Below are 25,031 nucleotides of genomic sequence, written 5' to 3' on the forward strand. Positions count from 1 at the left end.
TTATAGATGAAATAATAGGCTACTTGAAATTTGCTTCAAAATGATATAGGAGAAGGAACATTGTGGGAGTATACATTTACTTATTTATTTATTTATTTTTGGCTGTGTTGGGTATTTGTTGCTGCATGAGGGCTTTCTCTACTTGTGGCGAGTGGGGGCTACTCTTGGTTGCGGTGCGCGTGCTTCTCACTGCGGTGGCTTCTCTTGTTGTAGAGCACAGGCTATAGACGTGTGGGCTTCAGTAGTTGTGGCACATGGGCTCAGTAGTTGTGGCTCGCGGGCTCTAGATCACAGGCTTCGTAGTTGTGGCACACAGGCTTAGTTGCGCCACGGCATGTGGGATCTTCCCGGACCAGGGCTCGAACCCATGTCCCCCGCATTGGCAGGCAGATTCTTAGCCACTGCGCCACCAGGGAAGTCCCCAATGGTGGGAGTATAGCTGAAACAAAATTGCGCATAAGCTGATCATTGTTGAAGCTGAATGAGGGGTACATGGTGGTTTATTATACTTTTCTTTCTAATTTTGTATGTGTTTGAAATTTTCTGTAATAAAAAGTTTTTAAAAATTAGAATCAAAAAGCTATCTAACAGGGCTTCCCTGGTGGCGCAGTGGTTGAGAGTCCGCCTGCCGATGCAGGGGACACGGGTTCGTGCCCCGGTCTGGGAAGATCCCGCATGCCGCGGAGCGGCTGGGCCCGTGAGCCATGGCTGCTGGGCCTGCATGTCCGGAGCCTGTGCTCCGCAACGGGAGAGGCCACAGCAGTGAGAAGCCCACGTAATGCAAAAAAAAAAAAAAAAAAAAAAAAAGCTATCTAACAGCAAATTTAACAGTCCAAATTCTCTTATATATTCTAAATACTTAAATATAAACATAGAATACACATGTTTGTGTGTTATATTCTCAATGCTAACTGGAAAATAATACTACTCAGTGGGTTTGATTTACATCATCATTTCTACATTTAATTCAAAATCTTTATGGAGCTAAAAGTCACTTACACCCAAGGAAACAAGTAACCCCCAAGTAACCTGGGGTAACCTACACAAGCAGTTTGGGGTGCCTTCCAGGTTGGTTGTGAGGGTGAGGTCTGGAAGTGCAGTCTTCCAGGACCTTCTTCTATATGACCTGAAAGGAGAAGCAGAGCCCTCTTTTATGGTTGCTGTGCCAATAGGAATTCCAGTCCATACTCTCCAAATGGAGTGGTCTCACCACCCATGTCACCTAAATTCACGTTATACATTTTACCAAATCTTCAGTGTGATTTGAGTTTCTAACCTCCTACCCAAGTTGTTTCACTTATTTATCAACATATTCAATAAAGGTATTTACTGCTGGAAGCTATTCAGAATTCTTTTCACTTTCTATCAGTATGGGAGGGTCACCCTGTTTATATTTAAATAACATCCAATTGGATTACTAAACCAATCTCTGGCTTTACAGTCAGAATACCAAAGGCGTCCTAAGGACACTTATTCTGACATAGTGCCAGGAACCTCCCTTTTGTTCCTCCAAATCCACTCTTCATCTTGTCCACTCTGCTCTCTGCCCAGGAAGCTGACTTGAAAAGACTACACTATATGGAGGGGGTTCCTTCACCTCTGGTTTCTGTTTGGTTTGGGCCAATGAGAAGCCCTTGCAGGAGATTAGAGAGGGAAAGGATGGGGAAGTCAGAGTAATTATTACCCTGGGTTGCTCCTGGCAAGGTCACCTCAGGCTGGCTATGCCCTTCAACAGATGACTGCTCTCCTCAGGGTAGCCAACTACAGGATTCTCTCCTTCTGGGGTCCAGTTACTGCTCCCTCTCTTTGTCCCTTCTGGCCTGGAAGGAACAGCCAGTGGTACTAAGCCCACGTTATACCACTACTGCTCCTGGAATGATACCAGTTTGAATATGTCATTTGCTTTCCTCTGAGACTAAGTGATATGCCAACTTAAAGCTAGAAATCATTATTGTCCATTTTAGACTAAGTCCATTTTTTCATTTTTAATTACATTGAGTAGATTATTCCTGACAGTCAAAATATATATTTTAATGCCAAAGAAATAAGTAATCTCTTTGGGTCAGATGTTCATAAAATTTATTATACAAATATTTATTAAGCCCCTACAAGATACAATTATTGCTAGTATTGATTGAGTGCTTACTTACACCGCAACCAGGTACTTTGCAAAGCATTTTACTTACCTTCTGTTATTTAATTTACCCAATAATTCTATAAAGTAGGGAATATAATTATTATTCCCCCTTTTATAAAGAATAAAGTGAGACTAAAAAGTATTAAGAAATTAAATTTCTCCAAATATCATAGCTAGGAAGTCACGGAATCAAGATTCAAATTTAGGCAGAGATTCTCAGAATCTACTTGTTAACGTCTGCGCTCTACTGCCTCCTTAACATTATGCTATACATGTGAGCTATATAGTTGGAAAATAAGGTCCACCTACATGCAGGAAGCCCAAGATCTTATAGGTAAAGAAGACATAAATGTAAAAATCACTTGGAGCACTCATAAGAGAGCTTTTGAAGGAAAAGCCGTTTATAAATTGTGCTCCGTATTATGTTCAGTGTTATGGAGGCCCTTACATTTTATTTTATTTATTTATTTATTTATTTTAAGAAGGAATTTCCATCTTCAGGAAACAACTTTATTTTTTTATAAATTTATTTATTTATTCATTTATTTTTGGCTGCGTTGTGTCTTTGTTGCTGCCCAGGGGCGACTCTTGGTTGCGGTGTGCAGGCTTCTCATTGCAGTGGCTTCTCTTGTTGCGGAGCACAGGCTATAGGCACGTGGGCTTCAGTAGTTGTGGCACGCAAGTTCAGTAGTTGTGGCTCGCAGACTCTAGAGCACAGGCTCAGTAGTTGTGGTGCACGGGCTTAGTTACTCTGCAGCATGTGGGATCTTCCCAGACCAGGGCTTGAACCCGTGTCCCCTGCATTGGCAGGCAGATTCTTAACCACTGTGCCACCAGGGAAGTCTGAGGCCCTTACATTTTAATCAGTACTAATCCTTTAGATATATTTTTCTTGAATCATTTGTGATTTGAACTATTTTCATTCTGTCATTTCAGTGAGGATTAGGTTCCACTATTAGAAAAGAGGCTCAAAGTAACATTGAGTTAAACAAGATAAAAGTTTACTTCTCTCTTGTAAAAATCCCTAAGTAGGAAGTGCAGGAACTAGGAGATCTGGTCCACAAAGTTATCAAAAACCCAGACTCCTTCCAGCTGACTACTCCATCATTCCTAAGTCTAGGCCCTCTAAATGCTAGTGTTCTAAGATAGTGACCATAACATCCACTCTCCTGGAGAAAGGATGGAGTAAGGGGCAAAGAGTGCCCACCAGCTATCTTTAAGAAAGAGAACAAAGCTGCTGCAAGACACATTTGCTTACATCTCATTGGCCAGCACTTAGTCACATGACTACATCTATGCTTGCAAGGGAGGCTGGGAAATGTAGATTTTTAAATTCAGAGTAGACATACACTCAGTAGAAGATCAGGGGTTCTATTAACATGGAGGAAAGGGAGAAATAGCTATAGGGGAATAACAGTTTCTGCTGTACATTTCTCACAGTTTCTGGTGAGATTATTTATCAATGTGATTAAAGGTGTGCAATTAATCTTCACAAGGCAAAACAAACACTTCTTAAGGACAATACTCAATGCATACTAGAAAAACGGGGTCTTGTTATTTTGGATAAGTTTCAAATATATGTGGTCTTCCAGAAAGCCCTTTATAAGCATTACCTGCCAAGTGTGAAATAGTCCTTAAAAATATAAAATAGATCTGCCTTTGTCACCAGCCTCATTGTTTGTGCTAGCACTCTGTATTCTAGTCACATTGACCTTATTTTTGTTTCTTGTAAGAATCACACTACTTCCTACCTTAGGGCCCTCTCTCAGGCTGTTCTCTCTTGTACTCTTCATCTTTGTAACTTCTACCCTTCCTTCAGATTTCTGCTTAAATTCATATCCTCAGGGGAGCCTTTCCTAACCCTAATAGACTAGTCAGACACCAACAGACTAGTTATATGCTCCGTGGCATTTTTTTCCCTCTGAGCACTCAGGACAATGATAATAAAATAATTAATTACACAATTATACATTAACTATCTGTCATCCCCACTTGATGTATAATCTCTGAAGACATAAACTGTTGCTCTGGTGTTTGGTACATCTAATAAGTGCTCAATAAATAGTTGTTGAATGAATGAACAAAGTAGAATAAATTTAAAATTTAAGAGTCGCAGGAAAGCATCTAATAATGAAATAACTTTAGACTATAGTGTGAGGATCGTTAATAATCTAAATTAAGTCCTGATGATTTCTAGGAGGCTTGCAGTTTGATACCAACAATATTTAAGCTATTCAGAGGAAAGATGTTCATGATACACTGTTAAGTGGGGGAAAAAAAGATATATTAAGAAAGAAAATCTATTGTGCATGCATGTTTATCTGTATATGTATATTAACAGTAATAAAAGAAAACCTAAATATAATGTGTTTGTGTGAAAGAGAGGGAGACTGAAAGAGAATCAGGCTGGCTGGTTCACATCTCAGCTCCATCACTGGCCAAGGGCTTTAAAATAGTACACATCATTTGTCCAGTAAATGTTAGCTATTATCATAATATAGATATACGAAGAGATAAAAGTGAAAGGTTTTACATCAAAATATTAGCAGTGATTATCTCTTGGGTTTTGTTTTTAAAATCTGTGTTAGCACTTTTTTTTTTTGGCCACACTGCGCAGCTTGTTGGATCTTCGTTCCCCCCCACCCCCAACCAGGGACTGAACCCGGGGCCACAGCAGTGAAAGTGCAGAGTCCTAATCACTGGACCACCAGGGAATTCCCGGTGTTAGTACTTTTTTAATCTACATTTTCTATTTGGAAATGAGCATGGCCTAGTCTAACTCAGTGATTTTAAGCTCGTGGGTGATTCCTGGGTTCAAATCACGGTTTCACCACTTGTAACTTGCATGACTTTGGACAAGTTATTTAACCTATCTGTGCTTCTGTTACTTCATTGTATAATGACAGTCACAATAATTATACCCAGCTCCTAGAGCTATCAGAAGGAACAGACAAAAACAATACATGTAAAGCATTTGAAGAACAATGTCTGATACATAGTAAGTGCTCAAAACCAGAGCCAATTTTTTTTTTCGATCCCTGCCCTCCAGCCCCCAGAGCCAATTTTATGTAATAATTTTTTTTTTTTTTTTTTTTTTTTTTGTGGTACGCGGGCCTCTCACTGTTGTGGCCTCTCCCATTGAGGAGCACAGGCTCCGGACGCACAGGCTCAGCGGCCATGGCTCACGGGCCCAGCCGCTCCGCGGCATGTGGGATCCTCCCGGACCGGGACACGAACCCGTGTCCCCTGCATCGGCAGGCGGACTCTCAACCACTGCGCCACCAGGGAAGCCCAATAATTTTTGAAAAAGTTTTTAGAAAGATTTTCTCTAATGGCTTGGCAGTTAGATTGCTCTGGAGTCTTCAATCTCTGATTTTATAAAAAGTGACTTTATTCTGCAAAGTTAGAGAAGAAATAAAAGTCAACCCCCTTTTCAACTGAAGCCGTTTGAAACCAACTCCAAAGTTCTACAATTTTGTCTGTTTTGTCATTTTACTAGCATGAATTTGAACTGCTTTTATGTAGGACAATGTAAGTTATTAACTGGTACTTGAAGTTTGTAGTTTAGGAAATTATAGCTTTAAACTTGCTGGCACCGAACTCTAAAGTTATGAAACTCTTCCTGACCTGCCTCTCTTAGCTACTCTCATATTGCAGTCTCTTGGTTTTCATACTGCCTCTCTCCCTGCCACTTCTGAGAGGTGCTGGATGGCTGTCCTCCTCCACTGGACTGCTAAATGTTGGAATTCTCTGGGGCCAAGTTCTGGGTCCTTTTCCTTTTTTTCTGCACTCACTCCTTATGTGCACTCAACATTTCCATGGTTTTTAAATCTACATCTAGCCCAACTGCTATTTTCCAGACACATTTGTCCAACCACCTGCCTCATTTTATATCTCTACTTGGATATCTCAGAGGTATCTCACACTCAACAACTCCCAAATGGAATTATTTATTTCCACCTTCATCAGACCCCCCAGATCTGTTCCTCTTTCAGTCTTCCCTATCTCATTAACCACCCACCTTCAAGCCAGTCATCAAGGCATCACCTGAAGTGTCTTTCCACTCTCTCAATTCCCACAGCTAATCAATCCATCATCATGTTCAGTTATCATTTCTGTACTTTTACACTATATCTGGACTCCTTTCCTTTCTCTCCACGCCCACTGTTGCCGCCATCCATCACGTCATCATCACCATCTCTAAACTTGACTGCTGTGCAGCATTAGCCTCATTAGACTTGCTTGCAGTCTTGCCTCTCTCCAAACTGCTCTGCACAGTGCAGCCGGAGTAATCTTTTTTTAAAAAATAAATCATATCGTGTCACTTCTTTTGTGTTAACACCCTTCAGTGATGCCCTACTGTATTAAAATAATATCTACACAAATGGATCTGTGTCCTAATTCCATTTTATTACCACCAAGGCCTATAAAGCCCAACATGACCTGCCCCTTACCCCATCTCCTGCTGCTCTCCTCTACACTATACTCCAGCATATGATAAGCTGTTTCCACCCCCTTTTAGACTTTTAAATTGTTCCCTCAGCCTAGAGCTGTCTCTGCTCTCTTTCGCATGCACATGGCTGGTTTCTTTCCTGGTCTCAGCTTTGTGAACTTTTCCTGGCTGCACTGAGTCTCCCTGTTGGTCAGTGGTCCCCACTCTACTCACAGCCATCAAGACGTGTCCTGTGGAATCATCTTTGATCCGTCCCTCTTCTGCTTTGCACACTGAATGTTTGACAAGTCCAGCTGATAGTTTATTCAAATATGTTTCTCCTCTCTGTCTCTTCCTACAGCATAGTCCAGAAAGACATTACGGAGTGGCTTTGAAGGATGGACAAGATTCGAAAGGACAGAGATGGGTCCTCAATGTGAGCTTCCATAGGAGCAAAGATAAGCAGCAGAACCAGACTGATATTCTGTGGGAAGTGAGGAGAGACATCACAGCAGTCCACATTTATGCTGTGAATGTAAGTGAACTTACATTCACTTATTTTCGATATTAAGGACTACTTCAGGACTATGGCCCTTAAATTTTTGAGAGGTTGATTAACCCCCTTGATTACATGTTAAAAGCTATGAATCCTTTTCAGAAAAATGTACATAAATCCGAAATTCTGCAGATCATGGAGGAAAGGAATTCCCAGGTGAAACTCGGCTTTATCAGTCAATCACCTACTATCCTGAATACATGCAGTGTTATTTAATTGTTTTATTCATTCAACAAATATTGGAGGCCTACGATGAGGCCAAGCACAGTTCTAGATATTAGATTTGTATACCGAATAGAACATACCTGTCCCTCTCGGCCTACATGGATCTTGAATTCTGGCATAAGAGACAGACATTAAACAAGGAAACAAATGAAAATATAATGTCATATAATGGTAAATGTTATGAAAAAAATAAAGGAGGGTAATGGAACAAGGGCGGGTGAAGCTATTTTAATGATGTGGTCCTCTCTGAAATGATATTTGAGCAAGAGCTGCATAAAGTAAGGCAGTGGTCATGAGAAGCAGTGAGAGAAGACCATTGCTGGCAATGAGAACAGAAAGTGCACAGGCCCAGGGGCCTTTTCTTCCGTCTAAGATACATAGCGAGGTCCAGGATCCTGCACGTCCTCCTCCCATAATGAATAACTGTGCCGGTTAGCACAGTTCTCAGAACATAGCTTAAAGGCTGTCCCATGCTTCCCCATTTCAAACGTCAAATCCAACCCCACCCCGCTTCAGTACTTCCCTGAAATGCCTCTTCCCCTGGGAAACCTAACTCATCCAAGAAGGGATCTCAAGTTGCTCTAATTATTAGTATAAACTTTAAAAAATAGTGTTCGTTACTTTCTAAGGATATGTGTGGGGACAGTGAATTTGTTTTTTTGGGTAGCGCCGGTAAAGCTGCAAGCAAACTGCTGCAACTAAACGCGGGCGCACGTTGGATGGATCCCCGCCTTACCCACAGCACCCGGGGCTCTTTCCCGCGGAGACTACATTTCCCAGAGTGCCCCGCGAGCCAGGAAGGCGCGTGGAGCGGTGTCTCTAAGGGCCCGGGTTGAGGTAAGATGGCGGGCTCGCGGTGAGTCGCAGTCAAGGTAACCATTTCCCTCTCCTTCTCCCGTCTAGGAGTCCCTAAGAGCTGGGCAGGCCCAGAAAGTTTATAGGCAGCTGTCGAGGTCTCCTGCCTGTCGTTTGCGGCAAGATAAAGCCTCTGGCATTACCAGACTCGGTCCGTCCTGCAGAAGGGCCGGCGTGTGGCCGCGCGCTTGCCGTGGAGTCTGGTTCTGGTAGCCTGTTCCTCAAGCCTCAGTCCCTCCCAGGCTTTCCGCAGTCCTCTGTTGCTCCAGCGTTGAATTCCGGGCCACGGGGTTTACCCTCTGAATTCTCTCTCTGGGGTGAATAATGTGACCTCTGGGTCTCGGACAGAGGGGACCTAACGTCCTCTAAAGTGTTTTGTTTCTCATTTCGTGGTTAGAAGCTGTGGGCTTGCATTACACCCATAGTACCTATTAAGCAGCGGTAAAGTGGCAGGTAAACCGTTTGAGCTTTCGGAGCCTCGATTCTTAGTGTTTTAAATGGAGACGCCTACTTCACAGACTTGTGAGGGAGCATATAATGTATAGGAAAATGGGTCGTAAAGTGTAGGAGGCACACTGTAGGTACTCAGGGACGGCAGTGCTAATGTACCGACAGCGCAAGGAATCAGCCTGCATAGTTCAGCGACTAAGACTGATGAAATACGCTTTTATCACTGTGCGGGGGGTGGTGGGAGGGGAATAGTCATCGAGCCCAATTGAAAACAAGGGATGTATGTCATTTATTCACAACAGACCTGGAGCTTGTGGTTGTTTTCCCCCATTTTACTGTGGAAGGAACTGAGGGTTGCTTCGTTAATGACTTGCCCAAACTTTTCCAGTTTGTAAGGGATTGACTCTGAAGTTCTTGGAAGCAATTTATTTAAATTTTGTACCTTAGTTTCTTCATGAATCAAAATAAAGATGCCTCTTATGATTAGGATGAGAGTAAAATGAATGGTAGTGGAAGCACCTTGGAAAGTTAAAAAGCTTATATAAGAGGGTGAAATTTTATTTGGGACTTTGGGTGTTTATATGTGTTTTTCCAAGTCAGTATTTAATAAGCCAAGGCTAGGCCTTCTTGTTTAATATTCCATTTAATCAGAAACAGAATACTCCTTTAAGAGATGTGATAAAATCTTGTGTATGGTACCTGGGAGGTTGTACACCGACACATTTGCTTTATGAAAGGAGGAGAATGCTCTGTGTAGCATGTGTGAGTGACTGTTTCTAAGAGTAATTACACATTGGCTGAGCACTCATTGAAAGAACTACACTAGGTGTTGAGAAGTTTGCATTTAAGAGAAATAGTAATGGACATAGTTCTTGGGTTTCTGATCTTACTGTACATTTTGATGATGTTGCTCTTTATACTGTATTGCCTGGAAATGGAAAGTTGTTTAAAAGTTCTGTTAGGCAACTGTAGTTCTCGGTAGTGATCCTATTTTGTAGTGTTCAGTGTATTGTGTCACTTTAATTTATCATAGGTAACACTGATTTTTCTTTATCTCTTATACAGGGGTGAACATAGGTATACCTAGAAGCAGTTTTCTTTTTTTTTTTTTAGAAGCAGATTTTAAAAGCAGTTTCTCTTCAAATCATCTTTCATACCAACTGATAAGCATCTTGATTCACCATGGCGTTGGCAGCAGTAAAATGGGCTATATCAAGCAGAACTATCTTGAAACATTTATTTCCAATTCAAAGTAAGTGAGTTTTTTAATGTTTAAAAAGTGTTGTTTTTTTTTAAATATTTATTTATTTATTTTGGCTGTGCCAGATCTTCGTTTTGGCACGCATGTGGGATCAAGTTCCCTGATCAGGGATCGAACTCCGGCCTCCTGCATTGGGAGTGCGGAGTCTTATCCACTGGACCACCAGGGAAGTCCAATGTTTAAAAAGTTTTAAACTTTTTGAAATTTATAGTAATACATGTTCATTGAAGAACATTTAATTTAGTTATTGTGTATGCCTGCTATTGTATAGGAGTGTAACGTGGAAAGATCTCTGTATAGAAGGGGGAAAAAGTATGTCATAGAACAGTATATATACCGTATGATCTCATTGTGCATTTAAAAGATGATCGACCATATATGTGTGTGTGTATATATGTATAAATGCAGAGTAAAAGATGTGGACCAAATAAATTATCTCTGTAGACCACAAGTGGGATTTAACCAAGGGCAAGGGAGGGATTGATAAAGAGGAACTTTTTCTAGTTTGAATCACTTATATTTATATTTTCACATACTGTTTTTTTAGTAGTTCTTAAAATTAGCAAAGGGCAGATTTACAATTCCATCTTACAGGGTGATTATTGTTACTATTTTGGTGTGTTCTTTTGTGTTTTTTCTGTGTAATTTAAGAAAAAATGTAATTTATTCCTTTCTTTTCTGAAGAAACATAGTCACATATTTTCTTCAAAGCCTATTAATACATGTTTGATAGTCAAAACATTGATCTATATAAATGGTCTATTAAAATCTTATTTCCTGACCAACCTTCTTTTCACTTTACTTTTCCTCAGTCTGTGAACTGCATTTTCCCATTTGTAAAGAAGACATGGTTAGAAGGCTACAATAGGTTTGCTTATTCATGTTTATTCAGCCAACTTTTTTTTTTTTTTTTTTGCGGTACGCGGACCTCTCACTGTTGTGGCCTCTCCCGTTGCGGAGCACAGGCTCCGGACGCGCAGGCTCAGCGGCCATGGCCCACAGGCCCAGCCGCTCTGCGGCATATGGGATCTTCCCGGACTGGGCACGAACCCGTGTCCCCTGCATCAGCAGGCGGACTCTCAACCACTGCGCCACCAGGGAAGCCCCAGCCAACTTTTTTTACACATCTCTGCCTGACCTTAATTGCTTCCTTCATGTTTCGTATTGACTACCATTTGTAATTGAACATTTTTATTGAATTAAGAGGAAAAGAGTTGTTTGAAGACTAGGGTAAAAAGCTGTATAAATGAAAGTATAATTAAGTAAACAGAGGAGATTGCCAAGAGACTGTAGGTATACACCAAAATCATAGTGAAAACAAAACTGTAGTCAGCTCTTGATTACCTAGGAGCATTTTTTGTTGTTGTTGAGAATTGGGTGAGAGACCTCTGCTGCTTAGCTTCCCTTTTGCCCTGATAGGAACTCAGCCCCAAGGCTGATGGGAACTCAGACGTCATCAGTTTTTACCTAGCTCATGTCCTGAAACAGCAACTTGTCCTCCCTTAGGTTAACCTGCAAACCAGTTCATCTGCCCCTGGATAAGTTAAAATTGCCTGTGTATACTTTACCAACTAGATTGTAAATTTGTACAGTGTCTATATTGGTGTCCTCAGTGCCTCTCATACATGATAGGTGATAAATAAATGTTTGTTGAATGGATCTCAGTGAATCGCAGTTGTCAAAATATCTGATTAGTGAAGAATGAATTTGGGTTACCCCAGAAAATTATTCCATTATCACTCAGTCATCCTAGTAATTAGTGACTACCTAACTTCTTGCATCCTTAAGCCTCTTGTTCTACACAATTTCTATTATTACTATTGAAGGTAAAGTATTATTACTGTTACTATTGATATTTTATATGAAAAGGAAGGACATTAAGATTAGAGGCAAAGCAAAACTGTGATTGGAAAGTTCAATGAGCACAGATAAAAAGGCCTCCCTGTATTCCAGAAGGAACATTTAAGACCTTCCAAAATATACAGTCAATGTGGGAATTTTACAGCTGAAGGAGCATTTAAAACCTTCCAAAATATACAGTCAGTGTGGGAATTTTACAGCTTTTAAGCATATTAAGTCATTTGGTCTTTACAACTTTGAATTTTACAATAACTTACCTATCACGTGGCATTATTCTCTTTCTGAAGATGAAGGAACTTGAGTTCTCTTGCCCTCAGAAGCTCAACCAGAGTTGCATATCTGGTAAATTAGAGCTCTGATCAAAACCTATGTCTTCCCAATATATTTTCTGCTACACTGCCTTTGTTGTTGTAATTTAAAATATTCAACATTTGAAAATGAAGTGGGACTATCAGCTTTTATAGATTATGTCAAAATGCAATTAAATGTGTGTGTGTATAAATATATATATGTAAAACAAGAAAAGCTTGTGAGTTGTGGAGAGCTGACTCTCATTGAAATTCTTTTCGGCACATTGAGTTGTTATGGATTGATTAATGTTAACTTTGGCATCAGTTCTAATTATGCATTTAGAACCTCTGATATTTAACCATATCTAGAATTTTTCTCTTGATAAAATGTCAAATGCATTTTTCAAGTATTAATTATGCAGAAATTAACATTTTAGAGGCAGTTTGGCAATCTCTTCTTTATTAGTAGGAACTATAGGGGACATAGTAATGAACAAGGTGAGATTCCTGGCCTTAAGGAACTTATTTAGACTTGTAGTTGAAACAGACACCTATGGAAACAATACCTGGAATATGATGTGGTAGTATGTGATGTATGTCATGAGGGTACAAACAAATGTCTAAGTTAGTGCAGAGTACAAGTTTTGCAGTTTCCTGTTGAACTAAATACTGCTGTCTTGAGTTTTCCCTCCTGCCTAGTTAAGAATGGTAAATTCTGTCTGTCCTGCCTCTGCCACCCAACCCTGTTTCTTTCAGCAAACATGTACACCACTTAGCTGGTGTATTCAGAGAATACAAACTGCTTTTAATATTAATCCATACATAATTAAGAAGATCCCCAACAGTGTCAAACAAGAAAATAAAATATGTGTAAATGATTTTTACATTACCCTCTGATTTGTCTTAATAAATGCTCTTCTGTATGAGCACAGATAATTGAAAATTAATAAATCTTTTGAAAGATGAGGTTATATTTCTAATTCTTTGTATCTTGTTATCTTTACATCAATAGAATTTTGGGGTTGACATTTTGCTGAGTAATCTTTTATGATACTAATGAATTTTGTTAAGGTACTTTTAATGCCTTGGAGTAAGAATTTATATTTAGACCTCTAAGTATATGCAATCCTTGGGGAAAGGAGAGTTTACAAAGATGGAAAACACATCTTTCTTTAGACATCTTTGATACATATAAATAACTGATGCATTACCAAGGACACAGTGATGGTATAGCATTGTCATGTGGAGTGTTGGTTGTGGGACATGTAAAATAGACAACTCTTTCTGTGACGGGGGATGTAGGGCAGGAAGGGGGGAAAGGATTTCATGGAAGGGTAGCATTAGACCCTTGGAAGATGAGTGGTATTTGAACAAAGTGGGGATGGCATTCCACACTGAGGAGCAAGTGGCTCAGCTGAGAGAAGCTGATCCTTGGTTTTAGCCAAGATATATTCAGAATTTTTTTTTTAACCATACTGAGCTACATTTACGTTTTTTCTTTATATTTAAAAGAACATAATTTCTCTGAACATAGAGGGACCTTTCACAAACTTAAAAAAAAAGTAGTTATGGCTCTTGAATGTGCAGGTATTCTAGAAACGGAAAATATGCTTTGAAATGTTGCATTTTGATTAAGAAAAGTTGATTTTGAACAGTTTATTTTGTATTTCATTACTTAAACACTTGCCCTTTATGAACTATGCACTCCAGTCACCTAAAGTTTTTATTTTATTATATTATTTATTTATTTATTTGGCTGAGCCGCGCGGCTTGCGGGATCTTAGTTCCCCAAGCAGGGATTGAACCCAGACCCCAGCAGTGAAAGTGCTGAGTCCTAACCACCGGACCACCAGGGAATTCCCAACACCAAAGTTTTTAGAACACTCAGAAACTTTATGTTCTTTCTTTCCTCTGGTCCTGGCACTTTTTATTCCCTCTGCAAGGAACACTGTACTCATCCCCTAACAACTCCAGCTTACTCCGTCATCCTTCAGAACACCTTAAACATCGTCTCCACCGGAAGAGCATTCTTGAACCTGTACACTCCTGTTCTGTAATCTGTCCATGTGTCCCTTTCACTCCCAATGCTTACCCTTCCTAGCAGGGCTTATCTTTATATTGGAATTGTTTGTTTACTTGTCTCTCTCTCACCAGACTTGCACCCTTTTTGAGGTCAGGGACTGGATCTTAACTTGTTGAATCCCTAGCTCCATGTGTAGCCCTGTTTCATAGTGAATACAGTAGATAGTGGTTGAATGAGTAAAACTAGCTTTCTTTACATTGGTGTGAGGACATATGCTCAAATTAACTAAATCCATCTTACTGTTTGGGGTTTTTGCAGATGGAGCCTTATATTGTGTTTGTCATAAAACTACGTATTCTTCTCTTCCAGATGACTATAACTGGTATGTATTGAAATCCAATTGAAAAAAAAAGTTCGTTAGCGCTATCTGAAATGATTTAATTTTATTTCTTGTTTTGGTATTTTCTGCTTTCTTTTCTGATTATTCTTTCTTTAATTTTGTTTTTAAACATTATTTCAGTGATCTTATTTACCCAGTGTCTGGGCTTATAAATGGTTTAAATAAAAATCATTATCATTGTGTTTCAGTGAATACTTCATTTGTTGTAAGACAGACTTGCTGATAGAAATGCTGTCTTTTCTTCCTGAAACATTCTTTACCTTTTTGGAAAAGCTAAATACTTCTTATGGTTTTCTCTTAGGGTTCATATCTGTTAGCTTAAGCAGTTATTTATCTTATCTTTTGTTAACATTGAATAATCCTAAATTACAGATATTTAATTCAACCACAATTTATTTGGTACTTATTCTAGTCAGTGTGCTAAGAACTAGGACTAACATATGAATGAAATATTGTCCTTTATCTTATAGCAGCGTCTTATGTGCAGAAACTACAACATGTTTTCTTAAGTTACATTGTTTTTATTGTGAATTTTAGTAAAAATATATTTTCTTCCCTCTTGACACCAGTTTTAATTGTAAATTTAGTAAGTGTTAGGATAGTGATGAAATAAGACTAGGAAATAGGTAGCACTTTTGAACCTGAAAAGATTGCGTCTTATATGACGTGTTTTGTATTATGCCAAAGGCGCTTGGAGAAATGCTGATCTAGAAAAAGTGCTCAGCTACAATCTTTATGATTGGAAATTCAGGTGATCCTTTACCTGGAAGATTATGTATTTTGCTGATCTTCGGCTTTAATAATTTAAGTAATCTCCTTACAGCTTTTTGAAGGTAGCTTTTAGATAAGGAAAAGAAAGTCTATTAATAGTGATGAATGAACATGAAGATCTCTTCCAAAGGTTAAGAAAACAAGTAACTTTAACAAAACAAATAATTTGAAGAATAATTTAGATTAAATAGTGGGTAATGCAGTAAAGGTTTGTTGTGGTAGTTAAGCTGACATATTTTGTGGGATGGTATGAGTTGTCCCCTGTAATATGGGTACCCTGGTTTGTCAGTCCAGTGACATGATGGCATTTATTCTTCAGGGATTTGTGATTAACAGATTTTGGCTCTAATAATCATTTTGCCTTGAATACAGTATAACTCTGTTTCTAAAACATTCTTTTTTTTTTTTAGCAAAGTAGAGCTTGCTTTGACATCTGATGGCAGGACAATAGTATGCTATCACCCTTCTGTGGACATTCCGTATGAACACACAAAAGTATGTATAAGAAAGTCTCTTGTAATTTTAAATTTGTTGTTGGACCATTCAACCTTCTTTACAGTATCCAAAGAGAAGGGAATTGTTTGATTTTCTTTATTTGGTTTAGATCTTTTGGCTTTTTTATTTTACTGTTTTGATTTTTCTCTTATTTCTTTTCATCATTTTTCTCTAAAGGTTTTTTTCAGTACACAAAGTGAAACATTTAAACACAATTACAGCATAAGTTTTCTGGTCTAAAATTTGGTAGATTTCTGACTAGGGATCAAACACACCTAGTATAAATTTTAAAAACACATTGTCCCGGGCTTCCCTGGTGGCGCAGTGGTTGAGAGTCTGCCTGCCGATGCAGGGGACATGGGTTCGTGCCCCGGTCTGGGAAGATCCCACCTGCTGCGGAGCGGCTAGGCCCATGAGCCACGGCCTCTGAGCCTGCGCGTCTGGAGCCTGTGCTCCGCAACGGGAGAGACCACAACAGTGAGAGGCCCGCGTACCGCAAAAAAAAAACAAAAAACAAACAAACAAAAAACACATTGTCCCATACTACTTACTATATATTGCATTCTAATAAATTATGAAAAGTTTGTATTTTAGTGTACTGTTTCATAACTTTTATATTGTGTTGGTTTTGATAATCCTTTTAATATTTGGTGAATTTCTTCTTTTTTCGGTTAGTTTTTTCTTTTGCTTTTTTTAAAAAAATAAATTTATTTATTTATTTATTTTTGGCTGCGTTGGGTCTTCGTTGCTGTGCATGGGCTTTTCTCTAGTTGTGGTGAGTGGGGGCTACTCTTCATTGTGGTGTGCAGGCTTCTCATGGCGGTGGCTTCTCTTGTGGAGCATGGGCTCTAGGCATGTGGGCTTCAGTAGTTGTGGCTCGTGGGCTCAGTAGTTGTGGCTCACGGGCTCAGTAGTTGTGGCTCACAGGCTTAGTTGCTCTGTGGCATGTGGGATCTTCCCGGATCAGGGCTCGAACCCGCGTCTCCTGCATTGGCAGGCGGATTCTCAATCACTGCACCACCAGGGAAGCCCCTGGTTATTTTTTTCTAACGGGCCAACATGGGCATATATTTTAAGTGGCCTAGTTTAATTTTTTCCATATTTCTTCAAAAGCCAGCACTAGATAAAGGAGTTTTTGTTTTTATTTTTAATATAATTTAACTTGACCCAAGTCTTTTTATTATTTTATATATGAATAGCTTCCTCTTATTTCTTTAAGCCCTCTTCTACTATATTCCGTAATGTTTGATTTGCTTTTTGAGGAGAAAATAATTCGTCACATGATGCATCTAGTGATACCTATTTTTAAGAATCATGATTAGGGCCAGAGTACCGGTTTGACAAAACAAATTAATGTTATTTTACTAGTTTGTATTCCCTTTTTACAACCTCACCATTTTGTCTGCCTGCTTTGTATTCTAGCTAGATACCGTAGGCAATATTCCAGTATTCCTTTTTTGTTTCATTTCTTTGGACAGTGTGTAGAAAATAGGAGTAAGTCACTGACTTTTGGCCTGTAAACCTCTAGCTCATACTATATTGTGCCTTCTTACATTGTTATTTTTTGTTATATTTCTGGTTACGTGCTTTATCCTTGTTTTAGCAGTTTATACTAAGAAGCCCAGGACTGTGTGGTCATTTCTCAGTATCCAAACTCTCATCCCCATATGGCTCTTTGCATCCCTGAATCTGATGCTTTTCCTATCTTTCCCAACTCTCAAAACTTTTCCATTGTACTTTTAGAACTTACTGTCATCATTAAAATCTCTCATAACCTTAACTTCTTCCAGAATGTTGAAACCTTCTGACTCTAACAGAAACTTAGCTGTACTCTGGTGTCATTGCTTCCCTAGCACTCTTAAGTAGTTGTGCTTTTCTCTCTTAAACCCTTTTACTACTGAGCATAGAGATGGAATAGGTGTCCCTGTGGCTCTTCACTGTCATATCCAGATCATCTTTCCTCCTCCATAACAATTTCTAGCTTTGTAGTTTGTATCATTAAACCATACCATCTACTTATCTTTTTTCTTTTGCTGTTATCTGTCATCACGCATTTCACTTCTCCTCACCCTCACGTGCCCCCATCCCCCCACTCTTCTTTGAAGATTTTAGATGTACTCTCACACTCTCCAACACTGTGTCCTAATTCTTCGTTATTTCAGCGTCCATGTAGATGATCTTTCTACTACCCCAGCCTCTTAACTTTTTGATCTTTTTTCTGCATGGGAGTGGAGCCCCACTCCTGTGGTTGTACCCTAGAGATGTTTTAATCACAAATAACTCCTCCTCCTTCCTCCCAATCTAGATTTTTAAGAATTCCACTAGCTTACCACCAACTCCCCCTAGTTTCCCAGCTTCAGGAATTATTCATCCCCTCATTAAGACCTGCATCAGTTGATCGAACCACTTGTTCACAGTCCTTCATGTATCTTGTACATTCTCACTTCTTTCCTTACCCAGCATAGATTCCATGGTCATCATCATAATCACTCCCTTGCATACATACCCATCTCCCTGCCTCTTTCTTTCTTTTTTTTTTTTTTTTTTTTTTTGTGGTACGCGGGCCTCTCACTGTTGTGGCCTCTCCAGTTGTGGAGCACAGGCTCCGGATGTGCAGGCTCAGCGGCCATGGCTCACAGGCCCAGCCGCTCCGCGGCATGTGTGATCTTCCTGGACCAGGGCACGAACCCGTGTCCCCTGCATCGGCAGGCGGACTCTCAACCACTGCGCCACCAGGGAAGCCCCTCCCTGCCTCTTTTTCTGTTGAACTCCCTTTGTTGTATCAGTTGTCTCCTCTCCTATGTCCTCAGTATTCCTCTCTCTAGTCTAGGAGATCACTCCTGTCAGCTCACACTAATCACTCTACTGCTACCACACTGGCCTCCATGCTGTTCTTTAAAGTACGTACTTAGGAAGCTCCTGCCTCAGGGCCTTTATAGTTACTGCTTCCTCTGCCTGGAATGCTTTTCCCCCAGAAATCCTCATAGTTTATTCCCTTTCCTTTAGATCTTTCCATATTTGTTACCTAGAGACCCTCCTTGCCACTACATTTAAAATAGTACCCCTGCCCCTGGAATCCCTATTGTCCTTCACTTTGCTTTGCTTTTCTTAATAGCGTTTATCATTTCTGGCGCACTGGATATTTTCTTGCTTTCCTGTCTGTCTCCCTCCATTAAAATGTAAGCTCCGTGAGGACAGGGGCTTGTCTGTTTTGTTCCTTGCTGTATCCTCAGCACCTGGAATAATACCTGTACGTGTAGGTGCACAATAAATATTGTTGATTAAATAAATAAATTTGACCCTCTCTCTTGATGCTTAAGAGTTTTCTGTTTTAAGGCTAAGAGAGATTTACATGGAGAAGCATGGAAATTGTTTGTTTCTAAAGTAATAAATTATAGATTGGACTTTATTTACAATAAGAAACATTCTCGAAAACATGTTACTGTTAAAATATGTTCCTTTTGAATCAGATTTACAAATTTCATGAAGATAGTACATAACATTAAATAACTATATTTAAAGGTGACTTAAAATTTAGATTTGATTTTCTTCTTTTCTCAAGGAAGGAGCTGCAACTCTAGTGGGCCCTTTCATTCTCTAGGCCCTGGAAAGCATATTGCATACAGAGATCCTGGTCATAAGTAGAAATACCTACTGACACTGGCTTTAGGAAAGTTAAGATGATTTGTATCTTTGGTTTTCTGGTAATTTACATTTGAATCTAAAAGATGTCGATTATTTTCCATGAATCCAGGTAAAAAGATCCTTCTTTCTGTTTCGGCTAGGTATGTGTTTTATTAAAACTAAAAATACTTTTCTAGAATTTAGGATTTCTAGTTTAGGAAGATAAAGATTTTAAACCAGGGGCAAGAAATAATGATTTGGAAAAATAAAGTAAAAATGTAAGTACTCGAAATTCTTTTTAGTGGTTGATTTAGTGGAAAATTTCAAAAGTCAAATTTGAAAATTCTTAAGAAAAACAAGGGAAATTCAGGATGACAGTTCTGAATTTTTTTTTAAAGTTGACATTCAGTTTTGTTTTAGTTTTTACTTTTTACTGAAATATTCATGTACCCTTTCTTTGAAGTTTGATCAAGGAGATCAAATACAACCTAAAAATCAGTTCTGAGTCTGCAGAGGCTTTTGGTTTAGACTTCTAAGAAGCCATTAATTCCAGTGTCTTTTATCTGTGTGCCTGGAAAAGAAATACAAAGCAGAGAGAATTTGTGATATATTAGAATCGAGCCTGTTGGGAATAGGAAGAGAGACAATGAACATTTATTAACACTTGAAAATAACTGTTTGATAGTAGTTAAAACATTTGATCTTTAGCAACAAGTAGAGTAACCTAAAAGAGAGAAAACTATAGGCTCTAATCTAGCATTTGCTAGTATACCTCAGGGTCTGATAGTAACTTGCAAAGACACAAATATTAATATTTCACTCTACATGTAAGAGATGATCATATAAAATTACTTAAAATGTCTAAGGAGCACTTTTTCTTTAAATAAATTTATATCACTGTTCTCCTGTTTGAGGCCTTAAAATAAATGTTACAGCTACCTACCATTATTGAACTCAAAGAGTACGAGGGACAGCTCAGCATGTTATCATTTCACTTAATCCTCATCAAACCCTTATTAGGTAGATAATTACTCCTTAGATTTTATGAAAGGGAGATTAAGAGCTTAAATAACTATTCCAAGGTCACAGAGATAGTAGTTATTGACCAAAGCCCAGTTCTTAACCTCTTTACTATACTTTCTCCTTATTCCCTCCCACACTAAGGAAGTGATTCCTTATTTCTACTTAAATCAAATTGTTACACTTAAATCTAACTTTGAAAGCTTTTCATAATGTGATTTCTCGAGATCCATTTTTTAAGATCACCTGCTTATTGTATGTTTTTACCTACCTTGCTTTATTTATAATGTTTGTTATTCCTTCTAGAATTCATTCTGCACTCTGTGACAAGGCTCTGACTTGGCTCCTGTTCTATTTCTCACTAATATCTTTGTTAATTTGCATCTCTATAGTACTTAGTCAGTTGTGCCACCATCATGTACTTATGTATTGCCTTTTAAAGAGGTTTTATTTTTTCATGTACATAAACTAAATAAATATGAGTCTATGCTGTAACATTCAGTACAGTGGTAGAATGTAGCAGTTGTCATTAATAGTGTGTGAATGTAAAGAAGACATCTGTGTTTGAATCGTTTCCTTTTTGATGGTAAATTCAGGTTTTCATTGTGTTGTAATACATGTCTATGGTATTTGTAAAGCAAGGCAATGTTACAGTCTCGTGTTACATATGTTATCACTTAATATTTAAAATATAGGTAGCTTGACTTTCCAAGACACTGATTTTTAAGGGCTTTAGTCAGCCAGCGTTGCTGATGGGCATATGTTATATCACTCATGTGTTGGGAGGAGGTGAGATTTTTTTTAGTAATTAATGTCTTTGGGGGAAAAAACTACTCGAATTACCATAAAGCATCATTTGATGGCATTTCAGGCACCTAAAATGAAAACATTGAAAAATTTCCTGCTTCTTTTGGATATAAGAAATATCATTTTCTATTAAAGGTTTTTCATTGTATCTCACTTTAATGGTATGCAAGGTAGAGACTAAACTTTTAAGTTAAAAAATAATAATGGGCACAATTTATAGTTTTGAGAAATAGAAACTAAAGTAATAAGTACTTTATTATTGGGGGAAAATAACTTTAAATAAGAACTTTATTATTGGAAAGGGAACCCAAAACTTGATATGAGAAGAAAAATATTTCTGGGGAATTCCCTGATGATCCAGTGGTTAGGACTCTGTTCTTCCACTGCAGGGGGCATGGGTTCGATCCCTGGTCAGGGAACTAAGATCCTGCATGGTGTGACCAAAAAAAAATTCTGATTCTTGAATGAATAGTGCAGCTAAGTGAAACTGTTCTGATGACTTATTTACCCACCTTTAGGTACGATAATGAAGTACTCAGTGTGGTAATTATTTTACTGTAAACTCAATCAGATGCTGGCTAACATTCCTACATTTTGATGTTGTTCATTGCTGATTATTTTGCAGCCTATCCCTCGGCCAGATCCTGTGCAAAATTATGAAGAAACACATGATCTAGTGCTGAAAACCAGATTAGAAGAAAAACGTGAATACTTAGAGCAAGGACCCATGATAGAACAACTTAGCAAAATGTTCTTTACTACTAAGCACCGTTGGTATCCTCGTGGACAGTAAGTTCTATTTTCTTTTCTTCTTCAACTCTCACTGAACACTATAGAAATAACTTTCCTTCTATTAACAAACTTCTGAGGTTGTACTTTGTATGAAGGAATTAACACCCAGTATGATCACCTATTAAATTGTATTTTTAAGTCTACATATATAGAGTGGCTAAAATGAAATAGTACTTCTTTTCCTTTATTTTAGTGGGGGAGTTTAACCAAAGCTTTCAGGGAATTTTGCAAGAGTTCTTGAAAATTTTTCCATTCCATGATGTAGTCATTTTATGTATTGTTTTTATTCATCTTCTTGATGAATACTTGATCTTGTCCTCAGCCCTCTATCCATTTATTTAACAGATTTTGAGTTATTGCAGAAAAAATTGGGGTACAGCAAATGATTGGGCAGTATATATATTTTTCAGTTTCTTTAGGAACTACAGTTGCCCCTCTGTTTCCCAGTACTCACATTTTATTACATTGATTCTTACCTCGTATCTAATTCTGAGTTTAATTTGTTTACTTCTTTTTTTTTTTTTTTTTTTTTTTTTTTTTTTGCGGTACGCGGGCCTCTCACTGTTGTGGCCTCTCGCGTTGCGGAGCACAGGCTCCGGATGCGCAGGCTCAGCGGCCATGGCTCACGGGCCCAGCCGCTCCGCGGCATGTGGGATCCTCCCGGACTGGGGCGCGAACCCGTGTCCCCTGCATCGGCAGGCAGACCCTCAACCGCTGCACCACCAGGGAACCCCTGTTTACTTCTTTTGATTCTTATTTCTTTCATATCTATCTTATTCCCTACTAAACTAAGAAACTAAAACCAAGAAGTGGCTTTTTAAAATTGTTTGTTTGAGCAAACTTTGTTTTTATTCACTTGTTTTATTCACTTTGCTTTTATTCACCCAGTAACTAGCACTGGGCTGGCACATTTATGGCAGGACATGCTTATGGAATTAATGAATATGCAATCATCGAGCTGCTTGAAGTGATGAGTGATCAAAAACACAATCGTTGTTTGTAAGTTGTTTATAGTCAAGGAAGGAAGATAGTAGAGTAAATAAACAAATCAAGAGATTGACATTTGAAGGATGGTTAGGAGTTAGCCATGCAGAATGGGGAAAAGGCTTCACAGGCTGAGAACAGTATGTCATAGAGTAAGCTGGGGAAACTGCAAGTAGTTCAGCTTGGATGGGACCCAGAATATGAGGAGGGAATGTAAGAAGGGTCTCATGAAGGATTTTGTGTTGTGCTGAGGAGTTTAGGTTTTATTTTCATTGCCAAATTCTAAGAATCAAACTGACATCCCCAAAGTTTATGCATTAGGAAATCCTTAAGTAGGTTCTGTATTTGGGATAAGGTGATACATGGAAAGATTGGAGTCAGAGGGACTTGCTATGAAACTGTTACAATAGTCCAGGTGAAATTTGTTGAAGACCTACATGAAAGGACCAGCAACGGAACAGAAAGGGGGAAAGTTAAAGAGAGAGATAGGAGACCTCTCAAGTTTCTGACAGAGGTGTTCAGGTGGATGGTGGTGCCACTCATACAAGCGGGGAAACAGTAGAGAGTGAGGAAGATGAACCTATTGTTGGTTATGTTGAGTCTGAAGACTCTGGATCATCTGGTGGGGAGCAGTTCTGAAAGCAGGTGCATGTATGGACCTGGAGCTTGGTTTACTTTTTTAGTTTCTCTTTAGAAGGTACTTTCTCCCTTATCTGTAGTTACAGTAGAGATTCCTCAGGGCTCTGCCTTATACTCCATGTCTTGCTAAAATTTGTTCTGAGAGCTTCAGTTACATTCATTATCTAGATGACATGCAACCTGCTCCATTATACATTTTTTAATTTCCTCAGCCTTATTTCCAATGTCATGGTTCTTAGAATATTACTAACTAGATAACTGTCCAAAGTTTTAAATTCATTATAACAAAGCACAGCTCTTCTTTTCCTGTCTTAAAAAAGCCCCTCCCTTAATAATCTTTCTGTAATAAAAGTGATATTTCTGTATCAATTTCCCAAGGAAAAAAACCTGTGATTTTTTTGGACCACTGTAGTGCCTTTTTTAAAAAAATAAATTTATTTATTTTATGTATTTATTTTTGTCTGTGTTAGGTCTTCGTTGCTGCATGCGGGCTTTCTCTAGTTGCGGCAAGCGGGAGCGAGCTTCTCATTGTGGTGGTTTCTCTTGTTGTGGAGCATGGGCTCTAGGCGCACGGGCTCAGTAGTTGTGGCACATGAGCTCTAGAGCACAGGCTCAGTAGTTGTGGCGCATAGGCTTAGTTGCTCCGTGGCATGTGGGATCTTCCCGGACCAGGGCTCGAACCCGTGTCCCCTGCATTGGCAGGCAGATTCTCAACCACTGTACCACCAGGGAAGTCCCCTGTAGTGCCTTTTTTTTTTTTAAGGTAAAACAGTATTTGTTTTTATTTATTTGTTGAAGTACAGTCAACCTACAATGTTACATTACTAGTGTACAACATAGTGATTGAATATTTTTATAGATTATACTCCATTTAAAGTTAATAGAAAATAATGGCTATATTTTGCTGTGTTGTGCAATATATCCTTTTTGTTTATTTATTTTATACATAGCAATTTGTGTTTCTTAATCCCATACCTGTATCTTGACCTGTCCCCTTTTCTCTCCCCACTGGAAACCACTAGTTTGTTTGCTATATATGTGAGTCTTCTGTTTCTGTTTTGTTATATACATTTGTTTGTTTTACTTTTTAGATTTCACATGTAAGTGATAACATAGAGTATTTGTCTTTCTCTGTCTGACTTGTTTCACTAAACTTAATACTGGGAATCCCCTGGTGGTCCAGTGGTTAGGACTTCACGCTTTCACTGCTGAGGGCATAAGTTCAGTCCCTGGTCAGGAACTAAGATCCTGCAAGCCACACTGCGTGGCCAAAAATAAATAGATAAATAAAACTAAAGTTTTAAAAAAATGTATAATACTATCTAGGTCCATCTACGTCACTGCAAATGGCAGAATTTTGTTCTTTTTTATGGCTGAGTAATATTCCATTGTGTGTATTTATCACATCTT

At 38.8% G+C, this 25,031-nt stretch overlaps 1 protein-coding gene across 1 annotated transcript in view; it reads left to right on the top strand.

Moving 5' to 3' along the window:
* Positions 1-9,750: 9,750 nt before the first annotated feature.
* Positions 9,751-25,031, top strand: part of MRPL42 (mitochondrial ribosomal protein L42) — a 31,635-nt gene continuing 16,354 nt past the window's right edge. Inside the window, exons 1-4 of the mRNA XM_079714309.1 lie at positions 9,751-9,907; positions 14,408-14,471; positions 15,671-15,755; positions 21,832-21,995. Of these exons, the coding sequence (XP_079570435.1) occupies positions 9,838-9,907; positions 14,408-14,471; positions 15,671-15,755; positions 21,832-21,995 (383 nt within the window). The 5' untranslated portion in view covers positions 9,751-9,837. The remainder of the gene's footprint in view (positions 9,908-14,407; positions 14,472-15,670; positions 15,756-21,831; positions 21,996-25,031) is intronic.

This window comes from Hyperoodon ampullatus (genome assembly GCF_949752795.1).
Source record: "Hyperoodon ampullatus genome assembly, chromosome: 11".
NCBI lineage: Eukaryota > Metazoa > Chordata > Mammalia > Artiodactyla > Ziphiidae > Hyperoodon > Hyperoodon ampullatus.